General features: G+C 39.0%; 1 protein-coding gene across 1 annotated transcript in view; it reads left to right on the plus strand.

The window, feature by feature from the left end:
- Positions 1-26,866, plus strand: part of LOC134542278 (serpin B8-like) — a 66,195-nt gene that overhangs the window by 27,081 nt on the left and 12,248 nt on the right. The window contains exons 2-3 of the mRNA XM_063386421.1: positions 2,382-2,491; positions 24,675-24,860. Of these exons, the coding sequence (XP_063242491.1) occupies positions 2,382-2,491; positions 24,675-24,860 (296 nt within the window). The remainder of the gene's footprint in view (positions 1-2,381; positions 2,492-24,674; positions 24,861-26,866) is intronic.

Genomic DNA, 26,866 nt, shown 5'->3' on the forward strand with positions numbered 1-26,866 from the left:
ACTAACAAGAAAGACATTGTTACTTCATACTGCTCGTGACCATCGTTATTTTTGTATATATTAAATACGTTTTCCGATACTATACCGAGTATTCATTACCGAAATTGGCGCATAATTATTTTATTTGAATTGATTTTTCATTCGAGCATTAATATTTAAACCATGGAAAAGATAATAAAAATTTCAAAGTTTGAATTTTTTTTTTGTGTTATGCTCATTATGTTTCAGTTAATACTGGGAAGCTATTCTGGTAACGGTTTACAAAATAATTTAAAATATTTGGAGGTACTGGGGTGACACAACAACAAATTTTCGAACCCAGTGTTACTGCGGACACGCCATTTTTTATTTGGTACAGATGTTTTCGCGTAAATGTACAAAATTACAAACGAATCGGTAATTTTACATGAATGTTTCTGTTCCGTATGCGTTCCTGCGTGCTTCCGTCATGTCCCCTCTCCTAGCAAGGCACATAGACGGTAGACTCGTAATGGAAATTTCTCACGTGAAAATAAAATAACGATAACATAAATCTGCATAAAGCATTTGCACGCCTTTGCGAATGTATAAGCACGATTTTTTTACGCCTACACATTAATGCTATAAAACTGGTAAAATTCTTCCATTACAAGTCATTTAATTTTCCTGCAACGGGTGGATTTCAAACAATCTGTGCACTCCTTAATCTTCCAAGTAGGCGGTTACCTCTTCATGAGTCTATTTTGCATGAAAACATTGATATCCTTTTTTTCCTAAGAACTACTATTGAAATATTACAAGTGTTTAGCTGTATTTCCCAAACCATTATGAAAGTTTGTAGTCACAGAATTAAGAGCTACAAAATACGATCAAACAAAACAATTTCTACTTTAAAAATAAATCATATCAACTAACTCAAATAGATGACTTGCGATAAATATAGGTATGTAAAACTTGTCAGATTTACTTTTTAAAACTACTTATAACAAACTTAATTAATTTAAATTTTAAAATAACGCGTGCACAGGGTGCTGAAAGGTTGTCGAGGGATATTTACAAAGAAAAAAAAAATCTGTACTTTTGAAAACTGGCTGCCAAGAAATAGCATGTAATACTACAAGAAATATATTGTAAATTGGTAATACAAATAGCTATGATTATTTTTAAAAATTTTAAATACAATTATTGAGATTTTTTAAAGAAAAATGAAGCATAAATTTATATTTTAATTGATGTTTCAACTAAGCACAATTTTATAACTATTGAAAAAAAATAATCCAATAATAATTGGAATTATTTTTTTTATGTTTATAAATATGCGCAATTAATACTGGAAATATTTTTAGGGAAATCTATTTTAGAAGCTGGTACAACACAAAACATAAATGCCCGGATGAGAAGAAGAACCCAGAAATACTGCGAACACTACTTTGTAGTGATGCAATTGTTTTCCTGTGAATATACAAATTTACAAACATCTGTAATTTAACATGAATATTTATGTTCAATATATATATATATATATATATATATAGTACCACATGTTAGAAATATTTATTCACTAACATGACCAGTTATGTCGGATACATCACGAAGTTTCATTGGCTAAAATTAATGCAGGGATTCTACATTCTCGGTAAAAGAAACAGGTTGATTTCCTGCTGTCTTGAAATATATCTAAATTTAGTATTCAAGGACGTATCCAGTTCACAACACAAGGGAGCTTTTTTTTTTTTAAATTCAACCTATTTCAGGGAAATGAGCATTTATAGTGCTATATCGTTAAAAAACAATAACAAAAGTAAAACATCGTAAAGCTGTAGTTCTTATGACTATTCACAGATGATGCAGTGTCTATCTATTTAGTAATTAGTGTCTTTCAAATTAGTGTCTTTGAAATACCAACAAACAAACTGGTAGTGATTTTTTTAAGAATTTGTTGTTATTGTGTATATTTTTTTCTGTTTTAACCCCCCCTTCCCCCAGACATTGTAAGAGAGGCAGCAGTGTCCTGAAGGTCATTTAACACGTGAATATCCGAAAGTAGTAAATAATAGATCCTCCTGCTACTGAGTTCCGGGTGTGGTTTCGGTTGCCATCTTGTGTTGTGACGCCACGGCCACCACTTTTATAATACAATATGGCGGCCGGGATCAAGGTTAAAGGTCAAGGTCATATTAGCTGGCGGCCATGGTGTCTCATTCAAAGATGGCGGACCCTCGACACCGACACCACTTTCGGGTCTGTAGTAATATTTCAATCCAGATTCGGTAGCAGAATGCTGATTAAGTTAATGTTATAAATAAAAACCTGTCTCCTGGTTCGAACCCCGGTGGTAGTCACTGAAAAAAATGTGGATTCGCCTGTACCCTGTACCGTATAGTGTCGTGGTTCTGTTCCAGTGGGTTTCGCGGTACTTGTGGGCCCGTGCTTCGTCCGCTCGGCTGACGTGGTGAGCGGCATCCATCTCGTCACTGCCATCAGCAACAACCTGGTGCCGAAACTGTTCCAGGTGAGGCGATGCTACCCCACTCCCTCGCCTCTTGTACTGGTCAGCCTGGGCAGTTATTATTGGCAAGATAAAAAAAATAAAAAAAATTGGTTGTCTGTAAAGTCGGTTTACGGACGATAGTTTAACGTGACAACCTCATAACAAAACATTGATGTAATGATTGCATACTTTTATAAATAAAATTGAATCCTTTTTATTGAATTATCATTATTTCGTACGGATACAAAGAAGGAGTGAAATTAAATCTACAATTTAATTGATACATTTACTTTTATTTGCACTCAATTCAAACATGTTTATTACTTTAACGAAGAGATTATTTTAACTATAACTTTTATACATGTTTGCTATTAAACGTCTTCCAATCTGTGTTATTCTGTTTTGGATAGGACGATGATGGGAAAAGTAGGAAACGAATGGGAGTGTTTCAAGTTTAATGTGCCTCGAAAAAGTCATATCGATGGTTGTTCCAATCGAGTGGAAGAGAGATACATGAGGCGCAAGCGTACAATGAGCGTAACGGGACACAGCGTAACGGGACAATATGCGCAACGGGACACTTTTTCGTGCGTACAGCCGGCGTTCATTAATTTATTAGACGTCACGTCAAAAAAAAACTTTCTTTTTTCACTAACGTAGTAGGAAACATACACAATTAAGGCTCTGTCTCACACATCAAGTTATTTTTGTTTTCTCGAGTTTAGTTCATTTTAAGGGCTCTTCCTAAAATATTGACTCGATACCTCCCTTGCATTTGTTGTTCCACCACGAATGTTTCCAACAGATATTCTCTTAGAGTAATATCATGGTTGTAAAAATTACGAATACTTGTGCGCATTTTACACTATGTGAATATCTGTTGAATATTTTTGTGGCTGGACAACAAATGCAAGGGGCCTATCCAGCTTAAAATTTTATAAATATCTCTTGAATAAAGGTAATGACAAAAAAAATACGGTGTGTGAGACCGCAAAACTCAAATGCACAATGCCAATAATATTAGCCTGAACCAACACACACAAACTTACATATGTCTGTATTGTGGCGACAACTGACCGGTGCTATCAACCCACGGATATAATCGATACCTCCGTCCGTCAAAAGTATGAGTTTGGGCGCGGATACACGGGACTTTCAAATACTTCAGGCGAAATTGTTCGAATTTTGCTTGCTGTTAGACGCAGTCTGAACATGTTTCGTTTGAAGCCATTTCTCATTCAACCCAAACAGCGTGGCAAAGTAGTTCAGAACGACATCTCTTCTACATAAGCCTCTAATTGAATGTTGAGTGTTGAGAGTATTATCAGAGTTTAAAAAAAAAAAAAAAAAAAACGCAATGTGGAGAATGTTCCTGGCACAAGTTCGGGCAGTATTTTACTGACTGAAACAAAAAAAAAATGGAAATGAACATAAACGCCATGGATTACGAAAATCTTATCCTAAAACTGTAACTCGATATGTTGCAACCAACATTCTCTGTTGTTGCAAATTATGTCTGAGACGAATAGTTTTGTTTCAAAACTCTTTTTTTGCTGACGATGTCTTCGTAACTGTTTCGTCAGCTGTTTCCACCTTAAAAGTTACTAATATGTAGAGACCGGGAAAATTCACTGATTCATTTCGTGATTTGCTAAAATTCAAATAATTGTACCTTCGTGCTGCTCCTGCTATCTGCTCACAGTAAATATGGATGACTCTGGTCGAATTAGGGACCCTCGATCAAAGAAGTCTCGAATCACAAGCTACTGAGTAGAGACGCCTCACAAGTCAGCAGCCAGTGAACAGGTGACATTTGTTCAAGAATGCAGGAAACCGTGGATTCTATCCTGGAGTTCAATAAATACGCAATTGTTTTCCAGTTCATATTAATACTCGTATAAATAAATAAAAGCTATTCATGTTAATTTTCCACCTCTGGTTACGTTAAGGTATAACCAATTAGAAAAAAACACTGTTTTCTAGATACAAAATAAATAGGATCCACAACACACTCATTCCATAACAGCAGTCAATCGGTTTTGGAGTTGAACACACTTTATACCAACTGCCGTGTAACAGTAGACATTTGCGTTTTGTAAACATGTTTACTTAAACCTGTTCACCTGGAGTAATGGTTGGTCGTATGTAAAATAATTTCAGACAAAATTAGTAGATAATAATTTTAGGGTTCAGAATAAAACAGAACGGATTTAATAGTGTAGGGCTACATGGTAAGTAAATTCTGATTTTTTGTTAAGTCTACCCCCCCCCCCCTTTTTTTTTGAACCTCCTGAAAAAATGGTTTGTCTTATGAAAAAAAATTGTTTCAGACTAAAGTTTTATAAAAAAAATTATAAATATGACACCAGTTTGAAATGATTTGATATTCTTGGTATATTAACAAAAAAAACTGGTTAAGGCCCGGTCCACACGAGCGGGCAGTGTGCGGGACGGGAGCCGCGCGGCGCCCGCACAGCAGTTGCGTGGTGCAGTCCACACGAGCGGTCAGTGTGCGGGTTGGGTATGCGGCTGATGTCTGCGGGCATTACCATTTTGGAGTTCAGTCATTAGATGCAATGGATGCACGCCATAGTGCAGTACTTGTGTACGTAGGTATTCGGGTGTTAAAAAGAAGTTAGTCGAATCTTAAGTATTGGGTACATCCTATAGTGAGCAGTCGTTTGTTACAAGGAACTTTTTATTGCAAGAAGACGAAATGACATTTTTTAATTACTTCAGAATGACGTCTGCAAGCTTTCATGAACTGTAAGAGACTGTGAAGTATTCCTTGCAAAAACAGGATACAAACATGAGGCTGGATATACCTACAATGGAAATAATGGCTTTAACGCTTAGGTAAGTGTGTTTACTTTTTCTTGTACTAACTTGTACTAAATAAGATGACAAGGCCATTTACATATCGCAATAACTTTCTTAGACAATACAGGTTTATTTTAAATATGAGAAAGATAACAAAATATACTTGTATTGTAGGTGTATTCATACAATTCTATTGATATTGTTATGTACAGTACGCACTGGAAAACAAATAGGCCCTATGTTCTTAAATCTGAAAAAATTCTTTCGCACATCTATTCACGTACAATAAAAAATGAAAGATAATAAATTTGAAACTTGATATTCAAGTATTTATTTATGGTATCCACATTAAGAGTCATCCGACAATGCAGACAGTTCGGTGTCAGATGGTGACACGATGGAACGACATGAAGTGAAAAGGCGACTTTCTGTAAGCTCGCTGTTTTGGCTTCCTTGTACTTGTGACAAGATACTGGGTATACATAGATTTTGCCCTTTAGTAGTATATAATAGTTCATCCGGCGCAAGGCTCCAGGCGCGAGGTGCGAGGTGCCGAGCCACATCTCTGACGTCACGTCCATCTCTGACGTCATGGCGGCCATCTTGGATGGATGTGACCTTGACCTTACCTTGAACTTGAATTTGACCCTCAAAAGTTGCCAAAATTGGACAAAATTTTCCCAAAATTCCTCAAAATCCGCCAAAATTTCCATTTTTTTTGGAAAAAAATTCCACCAAAAATTCTCAAAAAATTCCACAATTCAAAAATTTCTCTTTTCGAGGGAAAAATTTCCGTTTCGAGGGAAAAAATTCCCGTTTTTAGTCCTTAAAAATCCCAGCGGCTAGAAATGTCCATATAGAGGCTTAAGCATCCATGCCTACAGCCTCCGATAAGCCTCTGACGTCATCATGGAATATGTCATCTTAGATTATGACGTCACCGTTGCAATTTCCGTTACGCCTGCCATCTTTAACTTTTTTATTTACTATCCGATTTTAATGAAAAAAAATTTAAAAAATATAAAAAAATCAATTAATAAAATTTTAATAAAAAATATTTAAAAAACAATCATTTACGGCACGGAGCTCGGAGTCCTCGGTTCGAACCCAACGAGGGCAAAAAAAAATGGCGACCGATCCTTCCCTCACAGTGGGTGCTGGCAGACTGGCCCCCACCACTTATGTCAAAGTATATATCGTCACCTAGTATGACATCATGTCCGCCATCTTGTCTTCGTTTGCTGGAAGCCACCATCATGTTATCGTCTGCTAGAGTGCGCTGATGCCACGTTAGTTTAGTTATTAACCGCTAGAGTGCAGTAATCATTTATAACTGTGACATCCGCCATCTTGAAATTTGGGCGCCATCTTGAAAATCCGTAATTTTAATGCTAGAAATGCGGGAAAATTTCCAAACTTCACCAAAAAATTGACAATAAATAAACTGATTGATTCGATCGATTCCTGTCCTTGGTTCGATCCCTAGACGATGCAAAACATTTAATTTTATGTAAAAAATAATAATTTTAATAAATAATGATTAAAGTCCTAAAAGAAGCATAGTTTCCAAATCAACCATAATCCTATAAGCCAGTACGTCCGTCATCTAGGATATTTGTATTTATCATCCGATTTTAATGAAAAAAATTAAAATTCATTAAATAATTCACACATTAATTAACATATTGGTTCGATCCCTGGCCGATACTAAACAACTTTAATTTTACAAAAGTACCACTAAAGTGGAAGGTTTGAGAAATAAAACACAGCAAGTTCTTTTACAAACATAATATTTATTACATAATTTCTATTTTGCTACACGAACACTTGCGAAAGCCAGCAATCTTATAATCATTAAGTTCCGCATCGGTGTGAAATGACTAATTCGTAGCTCCAATCGGTTTGTACTAGACAGAGACCAACCAGAACCTTTACTGACATAATCCTCCTCTTCTTGACAGAGTTTCTGGATACCGTGTTTAACAGTTTGCTTCACATCGTCAGAACTGTAAATTACTGCAGCCGAAGTCTTGATTGCACACTTCTTCTCTTTGTCATCTAACGGATATGGCTTTCCATATATACAGACCATCCACATGTTATATTTCAAAGGTCCGTTTTTTGTTACGTCATCAGTAAGCTGATTGATTATTTTCTGTCTAATATCGTCAAGAAAATTACAAATGTCTTTCGACTCACCTAACGTATTTAGATAATAGTAGTCTTTCAATGTTCCACGAAATGCAGACAGCGCCAAGTAGAAGCCATTATCATTCACCTGTAGAGCACCAATCACAGTCTTAGGCTTAGTTCCATGTCCAGACGACATACAAATCGGTTGCTGCGCATCTGTTTTCTTGCTTGTACGCTTACGAGGTCTCCAATCTAAAGCGAGGAGTCGAAATGTGGGCAGGTAGTTCAGCAGTAGGCGCACGGACTTTACCGTTGCATTTGTTCGGATGTCGTCGCAAATTATCAATTCGAGTAAACCATTCATGACACTCATAGCAGCGAAACTTCATGCGAGAAGGATTCTTTGTACATTTACTCCTCTTATGTCTCCGTGCATCATGAACAAATGCAAACGTAATATCGCAGTAGCTACAAGGATACCGCGGTGATGAAGACGTGCCTTTCAGACTCGATCCAGATACTGACGTTGCCGCCGTCGTACAATTTCCAGGCATACTCTTATGCACATCAATCATTCGCTGTTGTATAGACACATTTACTTTCTACCGCGCAACAGGTCCTTTGCATGTCTTCAAGTGTTGCTGCAAATTAGCATTTCTTGTAAATTGCTTACGACATTTCTCACAGCCAAACATTTTTCGATAAAGGTTCTTAACACATTCTCTCTTCTCGTGTCGTCGAGCATTACTGTTAATTGAGAAAATCTTGTCGCAGTAACGGCACCGATGTTCGTTGTTTGTTGTCGAATCACCATCCATTGAAGCCACCATCGAGGGTGAAACAGCGTTCGTCGAGGTTTCCTGTACAGCCAGCACTATCGGCATTAAAGTCTCTTCTGCTGTTGGTATCACTTCTGTGGAAGATTTCTCCAGTGTTGACGTCATCGTTGCCAACGGGATCTGCTCCTTCTCCGTCGTAGCTGTCGTCAAGGTTTCCGTAGACGATGGTACAACCTCCATCGAGTTCATCGTTAAAGTCCGTAAAGATGCCAGTGAGTTCGCAAGAACAGGTAATTACGTGACTAATGCACCAGAAGAAACAAACTAGGTGATCCGTACACCGTCGACGACAGTAACAACTGAGCGACCTGCTGTCTAGGACTCGCTTATAAACATGCACCGGATGGAAAAATACACTTGTCAAATCAGGAAAAATTTATTATAATACTAGAGTCAAAACTACATTAAAAATAGAAGCACCATCAACAAAAAGGAAGCACATTCTGGAAGCACAATAAAAAGGCAGCACATTTGGAAGCACCGTCAACGAAAAGGAAGCACATTTTGGAAGCACCGACAACGAAAAGGCAGCACAGACAACGAAAAGGCAGCACATTTGGAAACACCGTCAACAAAAAGGAAGCAGCGACAACGAAAAGGCAGCACATTTGGAAGCACCGACAACGAAAAGGCAGCACCATCAACGAAAAGGCCGCACATTTGTCATTGGCTCCAATATTCAATGGCTCCTACAGTCATTGGCTCCAACTGTCTTTTGTCTCATCAACTCCAAATATATTTGGCTAGAATTCTACGAGTCTAAGAGACTATGAGGCCACAAGGCTACGAGTCTTAAAGGATCTAGCTGGTTACGAGTTATACATGGCTACGAGACTGCATGGCTAAAAGACCGCGTGGCTACGAAACTACATGTCTTTGAAGCTACAAGAATACAAGTCTACTTGGCTCCAACTACTCCAGCAGCATTATGTTATTATATTGCATGACTACTTGTTTACGTAGCTTCAAGTCTACGAGGCTACTTGGCTACATAGCTTTAATTCTACGAGGTCCCAAGACATCATGACTACGCGACTACGAGCCATGAGGTTACGAGACTACACGACTACGAATCTTCAAGTTTACAAGACTGCAAGGCTACAGAGCTACGAAGCTTCTAGAACACAAGTTCACGTGACTGCGAGGATACAGGACTTCAAGTCTGCATGAGTTCTTGACTACGAAGCTACTCGTCTACAAGGCTCCAATTACGGTATCTTTCTTCGACGGAATTTTCTCTTTTGCTCCAACTGCACCATCAGCTTTATGTTATAAGATTACAAGGCTACTTGCTTACGTAGCTTCAAGTCTACGAGGCTCCAATGCATCATGACTGCGAGACTACGAGACTATGCGATTGCAAATCTTCAAGGTTACGTGATCTCGAGGCTATAAGACTATGAAGCTTACAGAAAGCATGGTTACGAGATTCTGATAGCTTGTGAACTTCTCATTGTTGAGCAAAGATAGATTTCTAGATCAAGCCTGAATCAGTTTTTGTATCTTTTTGTAATTTTTTTAATTTTAAATTTTAAAATATTTTTAAATTTTAATTTATCAAAGAAAATGTGTGGTGGTTTTCTCCATGTGCTCCCGATAATTCTTGTCAATATTATGTCGGTTTTCTCCGTGTGCTCCTGATTATACTTGTCAATATTATGATGGTTTTTCTCCATGTGCTCCTGATTATTCTTGTCAATATTATGATGGTTTTTTCCGTGTGCTTACGATTATTCCTGTGGTTTCTCCAAGTGCTTCTGGTTATTTCTAAGAAACCGATCTCTCAATGAAGGAGATTTACTCTTAATGAGACATGTCATTTTATTCAAAGTTACATTTAATTAGTGATTTTCGGCTACTAAATCGGCACTTGGAATATTTTTATGAGGTGGAAATAAAAAAATATTATTACTCAGTCTAGTAGTATGCTCTGAGAAATCTGAGAAGCACTAACTGGAAGTACAAACTTCCTTCTCCTTGGAGTCTAGCAAGCCGTCCCTATATTGCGATCGTTAGTGAGCGTCCTGCATCCGTAATAAAAGAAATAAATATTATTTACCTGCAAGCAACACGTGACGTTATCTGTTGTTGAAAAGCGGAACTACTTGCAACAAGTACCTTTGCATGAGATAAATTAACTCTCACCACTGAATGGTCCTATTTTAGTCAGTTAGAGACATGAAGTTTCGTAGCCACGCGGCCAATTAGTCAGACAGTCTCGTAACCATGCTTTCTGTAAGCTTCATAGTCCTATAGCCTCGAGATCACGTAACCTTGAAGATTTGCAATCGCATAGTCTCGTAGTCTCGCAGTCATGATGCATTGGAGCCTCGTAGACTTGAAGCTACGTAAGCAAGTAGCCATGTAATCTTATAACATAAAGCTGATGGTGCAGTTGGAGCAAAAGAGAACATTCCGTCGAAGAAAGATACGGTAATTGGAGCCTTGTAGACGAGTAGCTTCGTAGTCAAGAACTCATGCAGACTTGAAGTCCTGTATCCTCGCAGTCACGTGAACTTGTATTCTAGAAGCTTCGTAGCTCTGTAGCCTTGCAGTATTGTAAAATTGAAGATTCGTAGTCGTGTAGTCTCGTAACCTCATGGCTCGTAGTCGCGTAGTCATGTCTTGGGACCTCGTAGAATTAAAGCTATGTAGCCAAGTAGCCTCGTAGACTTGTAGCTACGTAAACAAGTAGTCATCCTTACTAATATTATAAATGCGAAAGTAACTCTGTCTGTCTGTCTGTCTGTTTGTTACCTTTTCCCGACTGAACGGCTGAACGGATCGTAATAAAATTTGGTAAGGAGATAGATTATATCCTGGCGATGGACATAGGCTATATTTTGTCTAAAAATATAAATTTTAAACGGGTTAAAAAATTATATCTTAATTTTATGTAATGTGTGTTATAGATAAACAAACTGTTAGTGTCATTCCTCTATATCTGCCGAGCAATAGCTTTCAAGCCATTGCGTTACGTTTTGCTATTGTAAGGAACTAAGTAGAGAGTAAGAAAAAAATAAAGATCTTGACAGTTTGTAGTGTCGCCATATTTGTTTCAATTTTCAATACCGTTTTTGTATATTACAATTTAAATTACAGAAAAAAATAATGTTTCATAGACACATAGATAGTGAGTGTATGTCATTTCTCTATGTCCACGAGGTCTCGCCGCGTCAATTTTCTCCTTGGGGCGAACCCGTCCGCTTACTTAAATAAACATCTTTTATCGTTGAATGGTTTCATGATTTATTTCATGAAAATTTGCTCTCATAAAAAAGTTAGTTTTACAGACATTCAATAGGTGTCTCGCTCTCTCTGAAGATCAATCTATGAATCGTTACATATTTATTTCCTTTATTTTTTTTAATTTGATTTGATACAATATGATTTCACTAAAAATCAATTTGTACCCATTCCTATTTTCATTTCCACATTACGAAGTTTCACTTCTTCCACGCGGAGGGACTCCACGCAATATTTTTGCATGCAATTAAAAACTATTTTTTAATGATGCCAAAGAAGTATAACTTCTCATGCGCGTACCTAAGTACACGCACCCATTTTTTTTATTTAATTTCTTCTATATATTTTTTTTCTCCCTACCTAGGGCACTCATAATTCTTTTAAATTTCACGTGTATGTTTTCAATGTCATTCGAGTTGTACAATTTTTTTTGTCAAATTGGTCTTTATTTATACTTTGTTTCATTTTGGAAACATACGTATTTTAGGTATTATGACAAATAAAAAAAAATTAGTTTTACTAACATTCTTAGGTTTTTATTGTGTTGATAGTTTCAAGTTTAATATTATGTAGGTACATAAATTCTTAAACTTATAAATTTCTTCTAAATTTATTCATTATATTTGTCAATATTGTTATTTTTTTTACAGTACCAGTAGTATGTAAATGTATTTCCTAGATCAGGCGCCAGGCGCTGGATTTTGATTGTCGGTCCGCCATCTTGGATTTGTGACGTCACGGCGGCAAAAATTCCTCAAACTTCCTCAAAAATGCCTCAAAATGACTCAAAATTTCCCGTTTCAAGAAAAAATTTCCCGTTTTCGAGGGAAAAATTCCCGTTTCGAGGGAAAATTTTCCGTTTTATTCCTCAAAAATCCCAATGGCTAGAAATGTCCTGATAGAGGCTTAAGCATCCTTAACTCAAGCCTCAGTTAAGCCTCTATCAGGATGTGACCTTGACCTTTGACCTTGACCCCGACGGCCATCTTGGATCCACCATCTTGGATGACGTCATTTCGTTTTCTCGAACATTTCGGCATTGTGTTATCCGACATTTTGAATCATGACGTCACCGTTGCAATTTCCGTTACGGCCGCCATCTTTAAATTTATTATCCTATTTTAATGAAAAAAATTTAAAAATTATAAAAAAAATTAAATAATAAAATTTTTTATAAAATATTTAAAAAACAAACATTTACGACACGGAGCTCGGAGTCCTCGGTTCAAACCCGACGAGTGCAAAAAAATAAAAATGGCGACCGATCCTTCCCCCGCGGTGGCTGCGGGCATACTGACTCCCTCCACTTTTTTTTTCAAAGCATATATATCGTCAGGTAGTATGACGTCATGGCCGCCATCTTGTCCTCGTCTGCTGAAAGCCATCATCAGTGTATCGTCGGCGAGAGTGCGCTGACGCCATGTTAGTTTAATTCTTATCCGCTAGAGTGCAGTAATCATTTATTATTGCTGTGACACCCGACATCTTGTCATTTGGCCGCCATCTTGAAAATCCATAATTATTTAGCTAGAAATTCGGGAAAAATTCCAAAATTCATTAAATAAATTTGTAATCTATATACTGATCGATTAGGTCGACTAAGGTCCTTGGTACGATCTAGGACGATGCAAAAAAATTAAATATAACATCAATTTAACATAATAGTAACAGGTTCGAGGAATTAAACACCACAAGTTCTTTTACAAACATAATATTTATTACATAATTTCTATTCTACTACAGGATCATTTGCGAAAGCCAGCAATCTTATAATCATTTAGTTCCGCAGCGGTGTGAAATGACTAATTCTTAGCTCCAATCGGTTTATACTAGACAGAGTCCAGCCAGAACCTTTACAGACATAGTCCACCTCTTCTTGACAGAGTTTCTGGATACCGTTTTTAACAGTTTGCTTCACATCGTTAGAACTGTAAATTACTGCAGCCGATGTCTTGAATGCACACTTCTTCACTTTGTCATCGAACGGATATGGCTTTCCATATATACAGTCCAACCACAAGTTATATTTCAAAGGTCCGTTTGTTGCTACATCATCAGTAAGCTGATTGATTATGTCCTCTCTGATATCGTCAAGAAAATTACAAATGTCCTTCGACTCACCTAACGTATTTAAATAATAGTAGTTTTTCAATGTTCCACGAAATGCAGACTGCGCCAAGTAGAAGCCATTATCGTTCACTTGTAATGCTCCGAACACAGTCTTAGGTTTAGTTCCATGTTCAGACGTAATACCAATCGGTTGCTGCACATCGGTTTTTTTGGTTGTACGCTTTCGTGTCTCCAATCTAAAGCGAGGAGTCGAAATTTCTGCAGGTAGTTCAGCAGTAGGAGCACAGACTCCACCTTTACATTTTTTCGCATGATGTCGCAAACTGTCAATTCGAGTAAACCATTTAAGGCACTCATCACATCGAAACTTCATGCGAGAAGGATTCTTCGTGCATTTGCTCCGCTCATGTCTTCGTGCATCATGGGAAAATGCGAACGACGTATTACAGTAGCTGCAAGGATACCGTGGTGATGAAGACGATCCTTTCAGACCCGATCCAGATACTGACGTTGCCGCAGTTTCACCATCTCCAGGCATACTCTTATGAACATCAATGCATCGTTGTTGCGCCGAAACCTTTACTTTCTGCCGAACAGCAGGACCTTTGCATGCCTTCATGTGCGTTTTCATATTATCTTTTCTGGCAAACTGCTTATGACATTTCTCACAAACAAACATTTTACGATATAGGTTCTTGGCACATTCGCTCGTCTCGTGTCGCCGAGCATTGCTGTTGTTTGAGAAAATCTTGTCGCAGTAACAGCACCGATGTTCGCTAGTTGTCAAATCAGCATCCATTGAAGTCTCCATTGATGGTGAACCAGCGTTCGCCGAGTTTCCGTGTGCAGCCAGCACTAGAGGCATTAAAGTCTCTTCTGCTGGCGGTACCACGTCTGTTGAAGTCTCCTCCAGTGTTGACATCGACGTTGCCAACGGGATCTGCTCCACCATCGTCGACGCTGACGTCAAGGTTCCCGCAGTCGATGGTACAACCTCCATCGAGTTCGTCGTTAAAGTCGATAAAGATGCCATCGAGTTCGCAAGAACAGGTAATTACGTGATTAATGCACCAGAAGAAACAAACTAGGTGATCCTTACACCGACGACGTCAGTAACAAACTAAGCATCCTGTTGTCTAGAGCTCGCTTATATATACATGCACCGTATGGAATAATACGCTAGTCAAATCAAGAACCATTTACAATAATACTAGAGTCAAAACAACATTAAAAATAGAAGCACAGACAACGAAAAGGCAGCACATTTGGAAGCACCGACAACGAAAAGGCAGCACATTTGGAAGCACCGACAACGAAATGGCAGCACATTTGGAAGCACCGACTACGAAAAGGCAGCACATTTGGAAGCACCGTCACGAAAAGGCAGCACATTTGGAAGCACCGACAACGTAAAGGCAGCACATTTGGAAGCACCGACAACGTAAAGGCAGCACATTTGGAAGCACCGACAACGTAAAGGCAGCACATTTGGAAGCACCGACAACGTAAAGGCAGCACATTTGGAAGCACCGACAACGAAAAGGCAGCACATTTGGAAGCACCGACAACGAAAAGGCAACACATTTGGAAGCACCGACAACGAAAAGGCAGCACATTTGGAAGCACCGACAACGAAAAGGCAGCACATTTGGAAGCACCGACAACGAAAAGGCAGCACATTTGGAAGCACCGACAACGAAAAGGCAGCACATTTGGAAGCACCGACAACGAAAAGGCAGCACATTTGGAAGCACCGACAACGAAAAGGCAGCACATTTGGAAGCACCGACTACGAAAAGGCAGCACATTTGGAAGCACCGACTACGAAAAGGCAGCACATTTGGAAGCACCGACAACGAAAAGGCAGCACATTTGGAAGCACCGACAATGTAAAGGCAGCACATTTGGAAGCACCGACAACGAAAAGGCAGCACATTTGGAAGCACCGACAACGAAAAGGCAGCACATTTGGAAGCACCGACAACGAAAAGGCAGCACATTTGGAAGCACCGCCAACGAAAAGGCAGCACATTTTGGATGCATCATCGAACTAGGAAGCACATTTGGAAGCTCCATCAACTAAAAAAGGCAAAAAGGAAGCACAAGTTACGAGATCTAAGTCTTAGTAAGAAATCATAATACAAGAAATAAAAACATTACATTCTTATAATTTAAATTATTTATTTTATTGCTTTACATTATACAAATGCAAGTAAAACAAGTCAATATTGTATGTAGCCAGCATTCCTCAGTTCCTTGAGTATGAAGGATATTTCTTTGATGTACGAATAGTTTCCTGCACAAAGCGAACCATGTAGAAGTCTTAGCCGGTCAACCAATATGTTTGGATCTTTCCATGATGTGTAATCATTCTCTTGTACCACCATCTTCCTTGCACCTTTATAATAAATATTATGATCTCTGGTGTCTTCCGTTTTACCACCAACCTCAGGGTAACTTTCATGTTGGAGACGGTGATCATCACAAGCTTGATCAGATTTATTTAATATATCACGTCGTTTCCATCGTTTCGGTCTCAGGACACCGCCACATTCTTCGATCTTGGCAGCTTTAGGTGCTTCATCATAGTCTATGTCTTTGTCAACAGCCTCAGAGTCACTGTAACAATCACCGTAGAAGGAATCGTCTTCACCCAATTTACCGTAATAATTCGATGTTGATGATGTTGAAGTGTCTTCATCGTCTTCATGCTTCCTTTTAAGGAGTCCATCATTTTTACAAAGTAGGAAAGATCTACTTGAATTCGGCTGGAATATATTCTCACTTTTCACGTTAAGGATTCTTCCACTGTCTTCATTCTTCCGTAAATCATCAACCTTCTTCAATTTAAGTTCTTTGTCGAGATCGGAAGAGCCAAGAAAATTATTGTCGTAATGCAGATCACTCTTCCTTAGGCTAGTAGATTCATCGTTGTCCTCTAGCTTGTACGCAGGCTTGGCGCTACAAGTTCTGCCATGTCTTTTTAGGCTCTCTCTCCGCGTAAACGACTTGCTACATCGAACACAACTTATCATATTGCGCAGTGGTTTTTTAACACAGTCATTCTTCTCGTGTTGTCTTTTATTCTTTCTCAAGATAAACTCTTTACTGCAAAACTTACACCTATGTTCTTTCGATACAGCGTCAGATCCCAAATCGGAATTCATATTAGTTACTGAGACTAATGCCAGATACCAATTGAGTGTTTTAAATTAGATTCAATACTTAAATAGAAATTTTTTCATATTTCATCAGCGAGAATTAATATATCTCATGAAAAAGTACTTTATGCATGTAGTTCTGCTTTTCAACAACAGATGTTGCCACATGTTGCTTGCAGGTAAATAATATTTAGTTATTTTATGCGGGATGCGGGATGCTCACTATCGATCGCAAAAGAAGGATGGCTTCGTTAGACTCCAAGGAAAAGGAAGTTCGTCTTGCATGTTGGTGCTCCACAGATGTCTCATGGCGTAATATTAATTTGACTGAGTAATGATATTTGTTAATTCCACCTGATAAAAATATTGCAAGTTTTGATTTAGTAGCAGAAATTATAGAATTAAATGTAACTCCAAATAAAATGACATGTCTCATTAGAACAAAAAAAATCCATGCAGAGAGCGGTTTCTCAGAATAGTCAGAAACACTTGAAGAAACCACAGGAATGATTGCAAGAACACGGGAAAAACTATCAAAATATTGTCAAGAATAATCAGGAGCACACTGAGAAAACCACCATAATATTAACAATAATAATCGGAAGCACACGGAGAAAACCATCACAATATTGACCAGATTAATCGGAAGCACACAGAGAAAACCACCACATGTTTTCTTTGATATCATAAAATTACAAGAAAAAATATTTAAAAATCAAAATAAATTAATAAAAAATTAAAAAAAATTAAAAAAATGCATAAAATTCTGGCTTGTACAAGAACTCTATCTTTGCTCAACAATGATAAGTTTACAAGCTAGCAGAAACTGTTTATGCATTTTTTTAATTTATTTTTAATTTTTTATTAATTTATTTTTATTTTTAAATATTTTTTCTTGTAATTTTATGATATCAAAGAAAACATGTGGTGGTTTTCTCTGTGTGCTTCCGATTAATCTGGTCAATATTATGATGGTTTTCTCCGTGTGCTTCCGATTATTATTGTTAATATTATGGTGGTTTTCTCAGTGTGCTTTTGATTATTCTTGACAATATTTTGATGGTTTTTCCCGTGTTCTTGCAATCATTCCTGTGGTTTCTTCAAGTGTTTCTGACTATTCTGAGAAACCGCTCTCTGCATGGATTTTTTTTGTTCTAATGAGACATGTCATTTTATTTGGAGTTACATTTAATTTTATAATTTCTGCTACTAAATCAAAACTTGCAATATTTTTATCAGGTGGAATTAACAAATATCATTACTCAGTCAAATTAATATTACGCCATGAGACATCTGTGGAGCACCAACATGCAAGACGAACTTCCTTTTCCTTGGAGTCTAACGAAGCCATCCTTCTTTTGCGATCGATAGTGAGCATCCCGCATCCCGCATAAAATAACTAAATATTATTTACCTGCAAGCAACATGTGGCGACATCTGTTGTTGAAAAGCAGAACTACATGCATAAAGTACTTTTTCATGAGATATATTAATTCTCGCTGATGAAATATGAAAAAATTTCTATTTAAGTATTGAATCTAATTTAAAACACTCAATTGGTATCTGGCATTAGTCTCAGTAACTAATATGAATTCCGATTTGGGATCAGACGCTGTATCGAAAGAACATAGGTGTAAGTTTTGCAGTAAAGAGTTTATCTTGAGAAAGAATAAAAGACAACACGAGAAGAATGACTGTGTTAAAAATCCACTGCGCAATATGATAAGTTGTGTTCGATGTAGCAAGTCGTTTACGCGGAGAGAGAGCCTAAAAAGACATGGCAGAACTTGTAGCGCCAAGCCTGCGTACAAGCTAGAGGACAACGATGAATCTACTAGCCTAAGGAAGAGTGATCTGCATTACGACAATAATTTTCTTGGCTCTTCCGATCTCGACAAAGAACTTAAATTGAAGAAGGTTGATGATTTACGGAAGAATGAAGACAGTGGAAGAATCCTTAACGTGAAAAGTGAGAATATATTCCAGCCGAATTCAAGTAGATCTTTCCTACTTTGTAAAAATGATGGACTCCTAAAAAGGAAGCATGAAGACGATGAAGACACTTCAACATCATCAACATCGAATTATTACGGTAAATTGGGTGAAGACGATTCCTTCTACGGTGATTGTTACAGTGACTCTGAGGCTGTTGACAAAGACATAGACTATGATGAAGCACCTAAAGCTGCCAAGATCGAAGAATGTGGCGGTGTCCTGAGACCGAAACGATGGAAACGACGTGATATATTAAATAAATCTGATCAAGCTTGTGATGATCACCGTCTCCAACATGAAAGTTACCCTGAGGTTGGTGGTAAAACGGAAGACACCAGAGATCATAATATTTATTATAAAGGTGCAAGGAAGATGGTGGTACAAGAGAATGATTACACATCATGGAAAGATCCAAACATATTGGTTGACCGGCTAAGACTTCTGCATGGTTCGCTTTGTGCAGGAAACTATTCGTACATCAAAGAAATATCCTTCATACTCAAGGAACTGAGGAATGCTGGCTACATACAATATTGACTTGTTTTACTTGCATTTGTATAATGTAAAGCAATAAAATAAATAATTTAAATTATAAGAATGTAATGTTTTTATTTCTTGTATTATGATTTCTTACTAAGAATTAGATCTCGTAACTTGTGCTTCCTTTTTGCCTTTTTTAGTTGATGGAGCTTCCAAATGTGCTTCCTAGTTCGATGATGCATCCAAAATGTGCTGCCTTTTCGTTGGCGGTGCTTCCAAATGTGCTGCCTTTTCGTTGTCGGTGCTTCCAAATGTGCTGCCTTTTCGTTGTCGGTGCTTCCAAATGTGCTGCCTTTTCGTTGTCGGTGCTTCCAAATGTGCTGCCTTTACATTGTCGGTGCTTCCAAATGTGCTGCCTTTTCGTTGTCGGTGCTTCCAAATGTGCTGCCTTTTCGTAGTCGGTGCTTCCAAATGTGCTGCCTTTTCGTAGTCGGTGCTTCCAAATGTGCTGCCTTTTCGTTGTCGGTGCTTCCAAATGTGCTGCCTTTTCGTTGTCGGTGCTTCCAAATGTGCTGCCTTTTCGTTGTTGGTGCTTCCAAATGTGCTGCCTTTTCGTTGTCGGTGCTTCCAAATGTTCTGCCTTTTCGTTGTCGGTGCTTCCAAATGTGTTGCCTTTTCGTTGTCGGTGCTTCCAAATGTGCTGCCTTTTCGTTGTCGGTGCTTCCAAATGTGCTGCCTTTACGTTGTCGGTGCTTCCAAATGTGCTGCCTTTACGTTGTCGGTGCTTCCAAATGTGCTGCCTTTACGTTGTCGGTGCTTCCAAATGTGCTGCCTTTACGTTGTCGGTGCTTCCAAATGTGCTTCCTTTTCGTGACGGTGCTTCCAAATGTGCTGCCTTTTCGTAGTCGGTGCTTCCAAATGTGCTGCCATTTCGTTGTCGGTGCTTCCAAATGTGCTGCCTTTTCGTTGTCGGTGCTTCCAAATGTGCTGCCTTTTCGTTGTCTGTGCTTCTATTTTTAATGTTGTTTTGACTCTAGTATTATTGTAAATGGTTCTTGATTTGTCTAGCGTATTATTCCATACGGTGCATGTATATATAAGCGAGCTCTAGACAACAGGATGCTTAGTTTGTTACTGACGTCGTCGGTGTAAGGATCACCTAGTTTGTTTCTTCTGGTGCATTAATCACGTAATTACCTGTTCTTGCGAACTCGATGGCATCTTTATCGACTTTAACGACGAACTCGATGGAGGTTGTACCATCGACTGCGGGAACCTTGACGTCAGCGTCGACGATGGCGGAGCAGATCCCGTTGGCAACGTCGATGTCAACACTGGAGGAGACTTCAACAGACGTGGTACCGCCAGCAGAAGAGACTTTAATGCCTCTAGTGCTGGCTGCACAGGGAAACTCGGCGAACGCTTGTTCGCCATCAATGGAGAGTTCAATGTATGCTGATTTGACAACTAGCGAACATCGGTGCTGTTACTGCGACAAGATTTTCTCAAACAACAGCAATGCTCGGCGACACGAGAGGAGCGAATGTGCCAAGAACCTATATCGTAAAATGTTTGTTTGTGAGAAATGTCATAAGCAGTTTGCCAGAAAAGATAATATGAAAACGCACATGAAGGCATGCAAAGGTCCTGCTGTTCGGCAGAAAGTAAAGGTTTCGGCGCAACAACGATGCATTGATGTTCATAAGAGTATGCCTGGAGATGGTGCAACTGCGGCAACGTCAGTATCTGGATCGGGTCTGAAAGGATCGTCTTCATCACCACGGTATCCTTGCAGCTACTGTGATACGTCGTTCGCATTTTCCCATGATGCACGAAGACATGAGCGGAGCAAATGCACGAAGAATGATGTGCAGCAACCGATTGGTATTACGTCTGAACATGGAACTAAACCTAAGACTGTGTTCGGAGCATTACAAGTGAACGATAATGGCTTCTACTTGGCGCAGTCTGCATTTCGTGGAACATTGAAAAACTACTATTATTTAAATACGTTAGGTGAGTCGAAGGACATTTGTAATTTTCTTGACGATATCAGAGAGGACATAATCAATCAGCTTACTGATGATGTAGCAACAAACGGACCTTTGAAATATAACTTGTGGTTGGACTGTATATATGGAAAGCCATATCCGTTCGATGACAAAGTGAAGAAGTGTGCATTCAAGACATCGGCTGCAGTAATTTACAGTTCTAACGATGTGAAGCAAACTGTTAAAAACGGTATCCAGAAACTCTGTCAAGAAGAGGTGGACTATGTCTGTAAAGGTTCTGGCTGGACTCTGTCTAGTATAAACCGATTGGAGCTAAGAATTAGTCATTTCACACCGCTGCGGAACTAAATGATTATAAGATTGCTGGCTTTCGCAAATGATCCTGTAGTAGAATAGAAATTATGTAATAAATATTATGTTTGTAAAAGAACTTGTGGTGTTTAATTCCTCGAACCTGTTACTATTATGTTAAATTGATGTTATATTTAATTTTTTTGCATCGTCCTAGATCGTACCAAGGACCTTAGTCGACCTAATCGATCAGTATATAGATTACAAATTTATTTAATGAATTTTGGAATTTTTCCCGAATTTCTAGCTAAATAATTATGGATTTTCAAGATGGCGGCCAAATGACAAGATGTCGGGTGTCACAGCAATAATAAATGATTACTGCACTCTAGCGGATAAGAATTAAACTAACATGGCGTCAGCGCACTCTCGCCGACGATACACTGATGATGGCTTTCAGCAGACGAGGACAAGATGGCGGCCATGACGTCATACTACCTGACGATATATATGCTTTGAAAAAAAAAGTGGAGGGAGTCAGTATGCCCGCAGCCACCGCGGGGGAAGGATCGGTCGCCCTTTTTATTTTTTTGCACTCGTCGGGTTTGAACCGAGGACTCCGAGCTCCGTGTCGTAAATGTTTGTTTTTTAAATATTTTATAAAAAATTTTATTATTTAATTTTTTTTTATAATTTTTAAATTTTTTTCATTAAAATCGGATAATAAATTTAAAGATGGCGGCCGTAACGGAAATTGCAACGGTGACGTCATAATTCAAAATGTCGGATAACACAATGCCGAAATGTTCGAGAAAACGAAATGACGTCATCCAAGATGGTGGATCCAAGATGGCCGTCGGGGTCAAGGTCAAAGGTCAAGGTCACATCCTGATAGAGGCTTAACTGAGGCTTGAGTTAAGGATGCTTAAGCCTCTATCAGGACATTTCTAGCCATTGGGATTTTTGAGGAATAAAACGGAAAATTTTCCCTCGAAACGGGAATTTTTCCCTCGAAAACGGGAAATTTTTTCTTGAAACGGGAAATTTTGAGTCATTTTGAGGCATTTTTGAGGAATTTTGAGGAATTTTTGCCGCCGTGACGTCACAAATCGAAGATGGCGGACCGACAATCACAATCCAGCGCCTGGCGCCTGATCAAGGAAATACATTTACATACTACTAGTACCTACTTATTTGCAAGGAGTTTGGTTTAGTGTTTATAATTTATCTGCTGAGCGTGAAGAGTCTTAGGGCTGCTGAGACCGAAGACCAGAAATATTTATCAATTATGAAATATATTGTTGAAAAATTTGAATTTTACTATTTCAGTAAAGATGATTTTTTTTATGAATTAGAATAGTTACGTGTAATTGCCATCTTCCTTTATTTCATATTAAACATTATGTTTGGTTGAGTGTGAGATAATTTTATTTATGTATGCTTTAATTGCATATAATTTCTTATATATATTCTTACCTACCTACTTCTATTAAATTTCAGGCGGATGTTAACATTGTCATTCCAGTTGTATAATTTTTTTTTGTCAAATTAGTTGTTATTTATACTTTTTGTTTCATTTTGGACTATGTTTTTTTTTTTTTTTTACTTAATTAAAAGATTTGTGGTGTGTACAGGGAGTGATATCTCTATTAATTTCTATACTCCTTTGGATAAGCGGAATATTGCAACCACAGTTTTACATATAAACAAATCCTACAAATGTTTTGAACATTATGACAAATAAAAAATAGTTTCACAAACATCCTTACTTTTTTTTGGTGTGTATAGTTTGAGGTTTAATACTATGTATGTACGTAAATTCTAAACATACAGTTAGTTATTAATTTATTTAGATAATTATTCATAGGTAGGTAATAAGCTTTCTATTTGTCAATATTGTTATTATGGTAGATAGGAGTACAGTAAATGCCTACATTCTTATATTCCTTTATATCTCTTTCGATTTGAAGTGTTTCCGAGCCATTCGGGGTCCTCAACATCACCCCCCCCTCCCTCCAAGGTGGTTAAAGCCCCAAAATTTCGAAAGTTTAAAAATTTTTAAAAATCTATCTCTTTCGATTTTAAGTGTTTTCGAGCCATTCAGGGTCCTCGAACCCCCCGCCCCCCTCTGGGAACAAAGCCCCAAAATTTCGACAATTTCAGGAATTTCAAATATCTATTCTTTCGAGATGGAGTGTTCCAAACCATTCGAGGTCCTGAACATCCACTTTCCGCAAAAGTGAAAGCCCCAAAATTTCCAAATATAAGAATATATATAATTGGATGTTGGCATGTATGACGTCAATAAACTCTTACACCGTTTGACCGATCGCCGTGAAAGTTGTCACATCGAAGTGTTTTTATCATGGAGAAGATTTTTATACTTACCATTTTTTTGTAACTCGCCGCTTGATGGCGCTGTAGCGCATCAAATTCTAAACCTTTCAACCGATCGCCATGGGTAAACAGAAAACCATAGGTCACAGATACACAAACAGTAATTATGTGTCATTTCTTAATGTCCACCACACTGGACATATCGCTATCCATTTTGCTGTAACTCGCGGACAATATATCACCCGGTGTTCAGCCCGGGCAAAGCCGGGTACTGCAGCTAGTGTTATATAATAACATAATACTGCTGGAGTAGTTGGAGCCAAGTAGACTTGTCTTGTATTCTTGTAGCTTCAAAGACATGTAGGTTCGTAGCCACGCGGTCTTTTAGCCATGCAGTCTCGTAGCCATGTATAACTTGTAACCAGCTAGATCCTTTAAGACTCGTAGCCTTGTGGCCTCATAGTCTCTTAGACTCGTAGAATTCTAGCCAAATATATTTGGAGTTGATGAGACAAAAGACAGTTGGAGCCAATGACTGTAGGAGCCAATGAATATTGGAGCCAATGACAAATGTGCGGCCTTTTCGATGATGGTGCTGCATTTCGTTGTCGCCCACTGCCCGTTCGTGTGGACCGGGCCTAAGTCTGCTGTAAGAAAAATCTTTAGTCCAAGTGTGTGTATTTACCTTTGTTTTGGAATGAAACGCACAATTTGGAAGTCGGAATGCGGCGTGTTTCCTAGGAAAGTTTCAGTTAATAGAAATGACGAAGTGTTGGAGTTGACTTGTTGGTGGGAAGGTGACTCCTGGTTGTCGCTGCAGGCGCTGTCCCCGGGCAGGGAGAACCTGGTGTTCGCGCCGTTCGGGCTGGCCAGCAACCTCGCCATGCTGCTGGAGGCCGCCGGCGGGGACACAGAGCGCGAGCTGCGGCGCGCGCTCGACCTGCCGGCCGCCGCAGACCTCGGCGAGATGCGCCTCGGCTTCAAGGCCTACTTCGACTCCTTCGAGGTCAGCCAACCCATCCCCACCCTTCATGCGTGGAGACACGCACGTGCCTCAATGTTGCTTCTGCAAACAGACTCGCAGTTTATCAGAAGGAGTATTGAGCCGATGAAACACCACTTCAAACCAAAGAAGTATCGAGTCGCAAGCAACCCAGTTGACAGATCTCAACAAGTCAGTAGCCAACGAGCATGTTCGCAGGCTTTCGCGGCCGTTGTCTGAAGTAGCTTGGCTTCTGTGTTGTACCCGCGTCCCTGGCGAATGATTCACCGACGTTTCGGTCGACATTGCAGTCCCCGATGATGGCGACTGCAATGACGACCGAAACGTCGGTGAATTATTCGCCAAGGACGCGGCTACAACCCGGAAGCCAAGCTACTTCAGCCAAATGAGCAGTTGGAATTTGACCGTGTAATACAAGAGATCGCGGAGTCTACCCTAGAGGTCACTGAAACTCCGAATTTTTCCAGTCCCTATGATTCACTGTGAATCTGAAAGACTCTGGCTCAATTAGAGACCCTAAAACAAATAGGTATCAAATTACAAGTTAATCAGTTGGGACACCTCACAAGTTAGCAGCCAATGAACAGTTAACATTTGCCCAATTATGCAGAATATCGTTGGGTATTTCCTGGAGGTTGTTGTATCTGCGATTATTTTTCCAGCTCCTTCTTATTTACAATCTAGCCATTTTATAATAAAGAACTTGTAAATTTCGTGGTTTGTTTTTGTTCCCTTTTAGACTGCAAACATTTATACCTTTGCATTTTTGATGATTGGATAACAATTCTGTCACCACTCCCCTTTGAGATTGTGTGCCAGTCAACTGCCAGCTATCTGTAGAGTACGCGAATCACGTAGATCCACTTAAAATAATAGGAGGTTATACAGTTAGAAATAAATTAATATATAATCAAGAAAGAATGGAGTATACATAATAATGTGGAGTTCTTCTCCTGGCACCAAATGAATCCGCAAAATATCCGGGCCTGTATCATTTATAGTGCTGAATTGGCGGACTACACATGTTTGGGTAGCCACTTCTTCTTCTAGTTTATAACTGGCTCACGGTCATCAGCACTGTAGTCCAATCATCAACATGAAGCAGAAGTATATGTTCTTCAAAGTCTGCTCTGCTAGATAATGAATCTGCGAAGTAATTGTGGTTTTAATTATAGCCCAACAGGCAACCAAGGCTGACACCACAGTTGGACTGCACCGAGGCCCTGTCAATCACTCTGACATGTACTGTGTCCCTGCCAGCCAGGGTTTCTACCCTCACTCTGACACTTTGACGTTAAGTGACACCGGAGAGTACAAACCGACATCAATGTGGCTCTCCCAGGGACGAGTCCATGCCTCAGAGCGTCCCACAGCGTTCAGGTTGCTACCACCAATCACGAGTCCAACCCATTCCGCTCCAGTGCAAATTAAGAAAACCTCAGCTGAGATTCCAACAAGCTCTTCTCGGAGCAACGCGTGGTACTCCCAACAAATGATACTATGCGCGCTTCCTCGGCCAGCTGCCGCCACTTTCCCGCCTGACAGGAGCACAAAGGTAACTTCAAACTTACCCATATCTCAGTATCCCAATGATCCTTATGCATAATTTAAATATTTCACAGCTGGTCATTACATGCAAGTTAAAAGTGCCACACAATTTTAATTTACGATTTTTCTGTTGCCACAACTTATTTCCTTCAATATAAAATCAACATAGCCACTGTTATACATCTGTAATTTGTGACAGTGAAGTAATTTTGCAACCTCGACAAAACCATCACCCCTGTGTTACATACCGGTTTAATGTTCGTACCGAATTGACAGTCCAGATGCTTTGTGTGTGCCCGCAGCATTATCAGGTGACGGCAGGTTTTGACTTAGTTGAAGACACATTCTACCTCACCATCGCCATATTGCAAGAAACCAATACTAATTGCCGCCGCCGTTTCTTCTTATGCTCGGCCGGGAGCGTGTAACAGCGATACCAGGAACTATTATGTTCCCATAAC

This window comes from Bacillus rossius, assembly GCF_032445375.1.
Source record: "Bacillus rossius redtenbacheri isolate Brsri chromosome 4 unlocalized genomic scaffold, Brsri_v3 Brsri_v3_scf4_2, whole genome shotgun sequence".
Taxonomy (NCBI): domain Eukaryota; kingdom Metazoa; phylum Arthropoda; class Insecta; order Phasmatodea; family Bacillidae; genus Bacillus; species Bacillus rossius.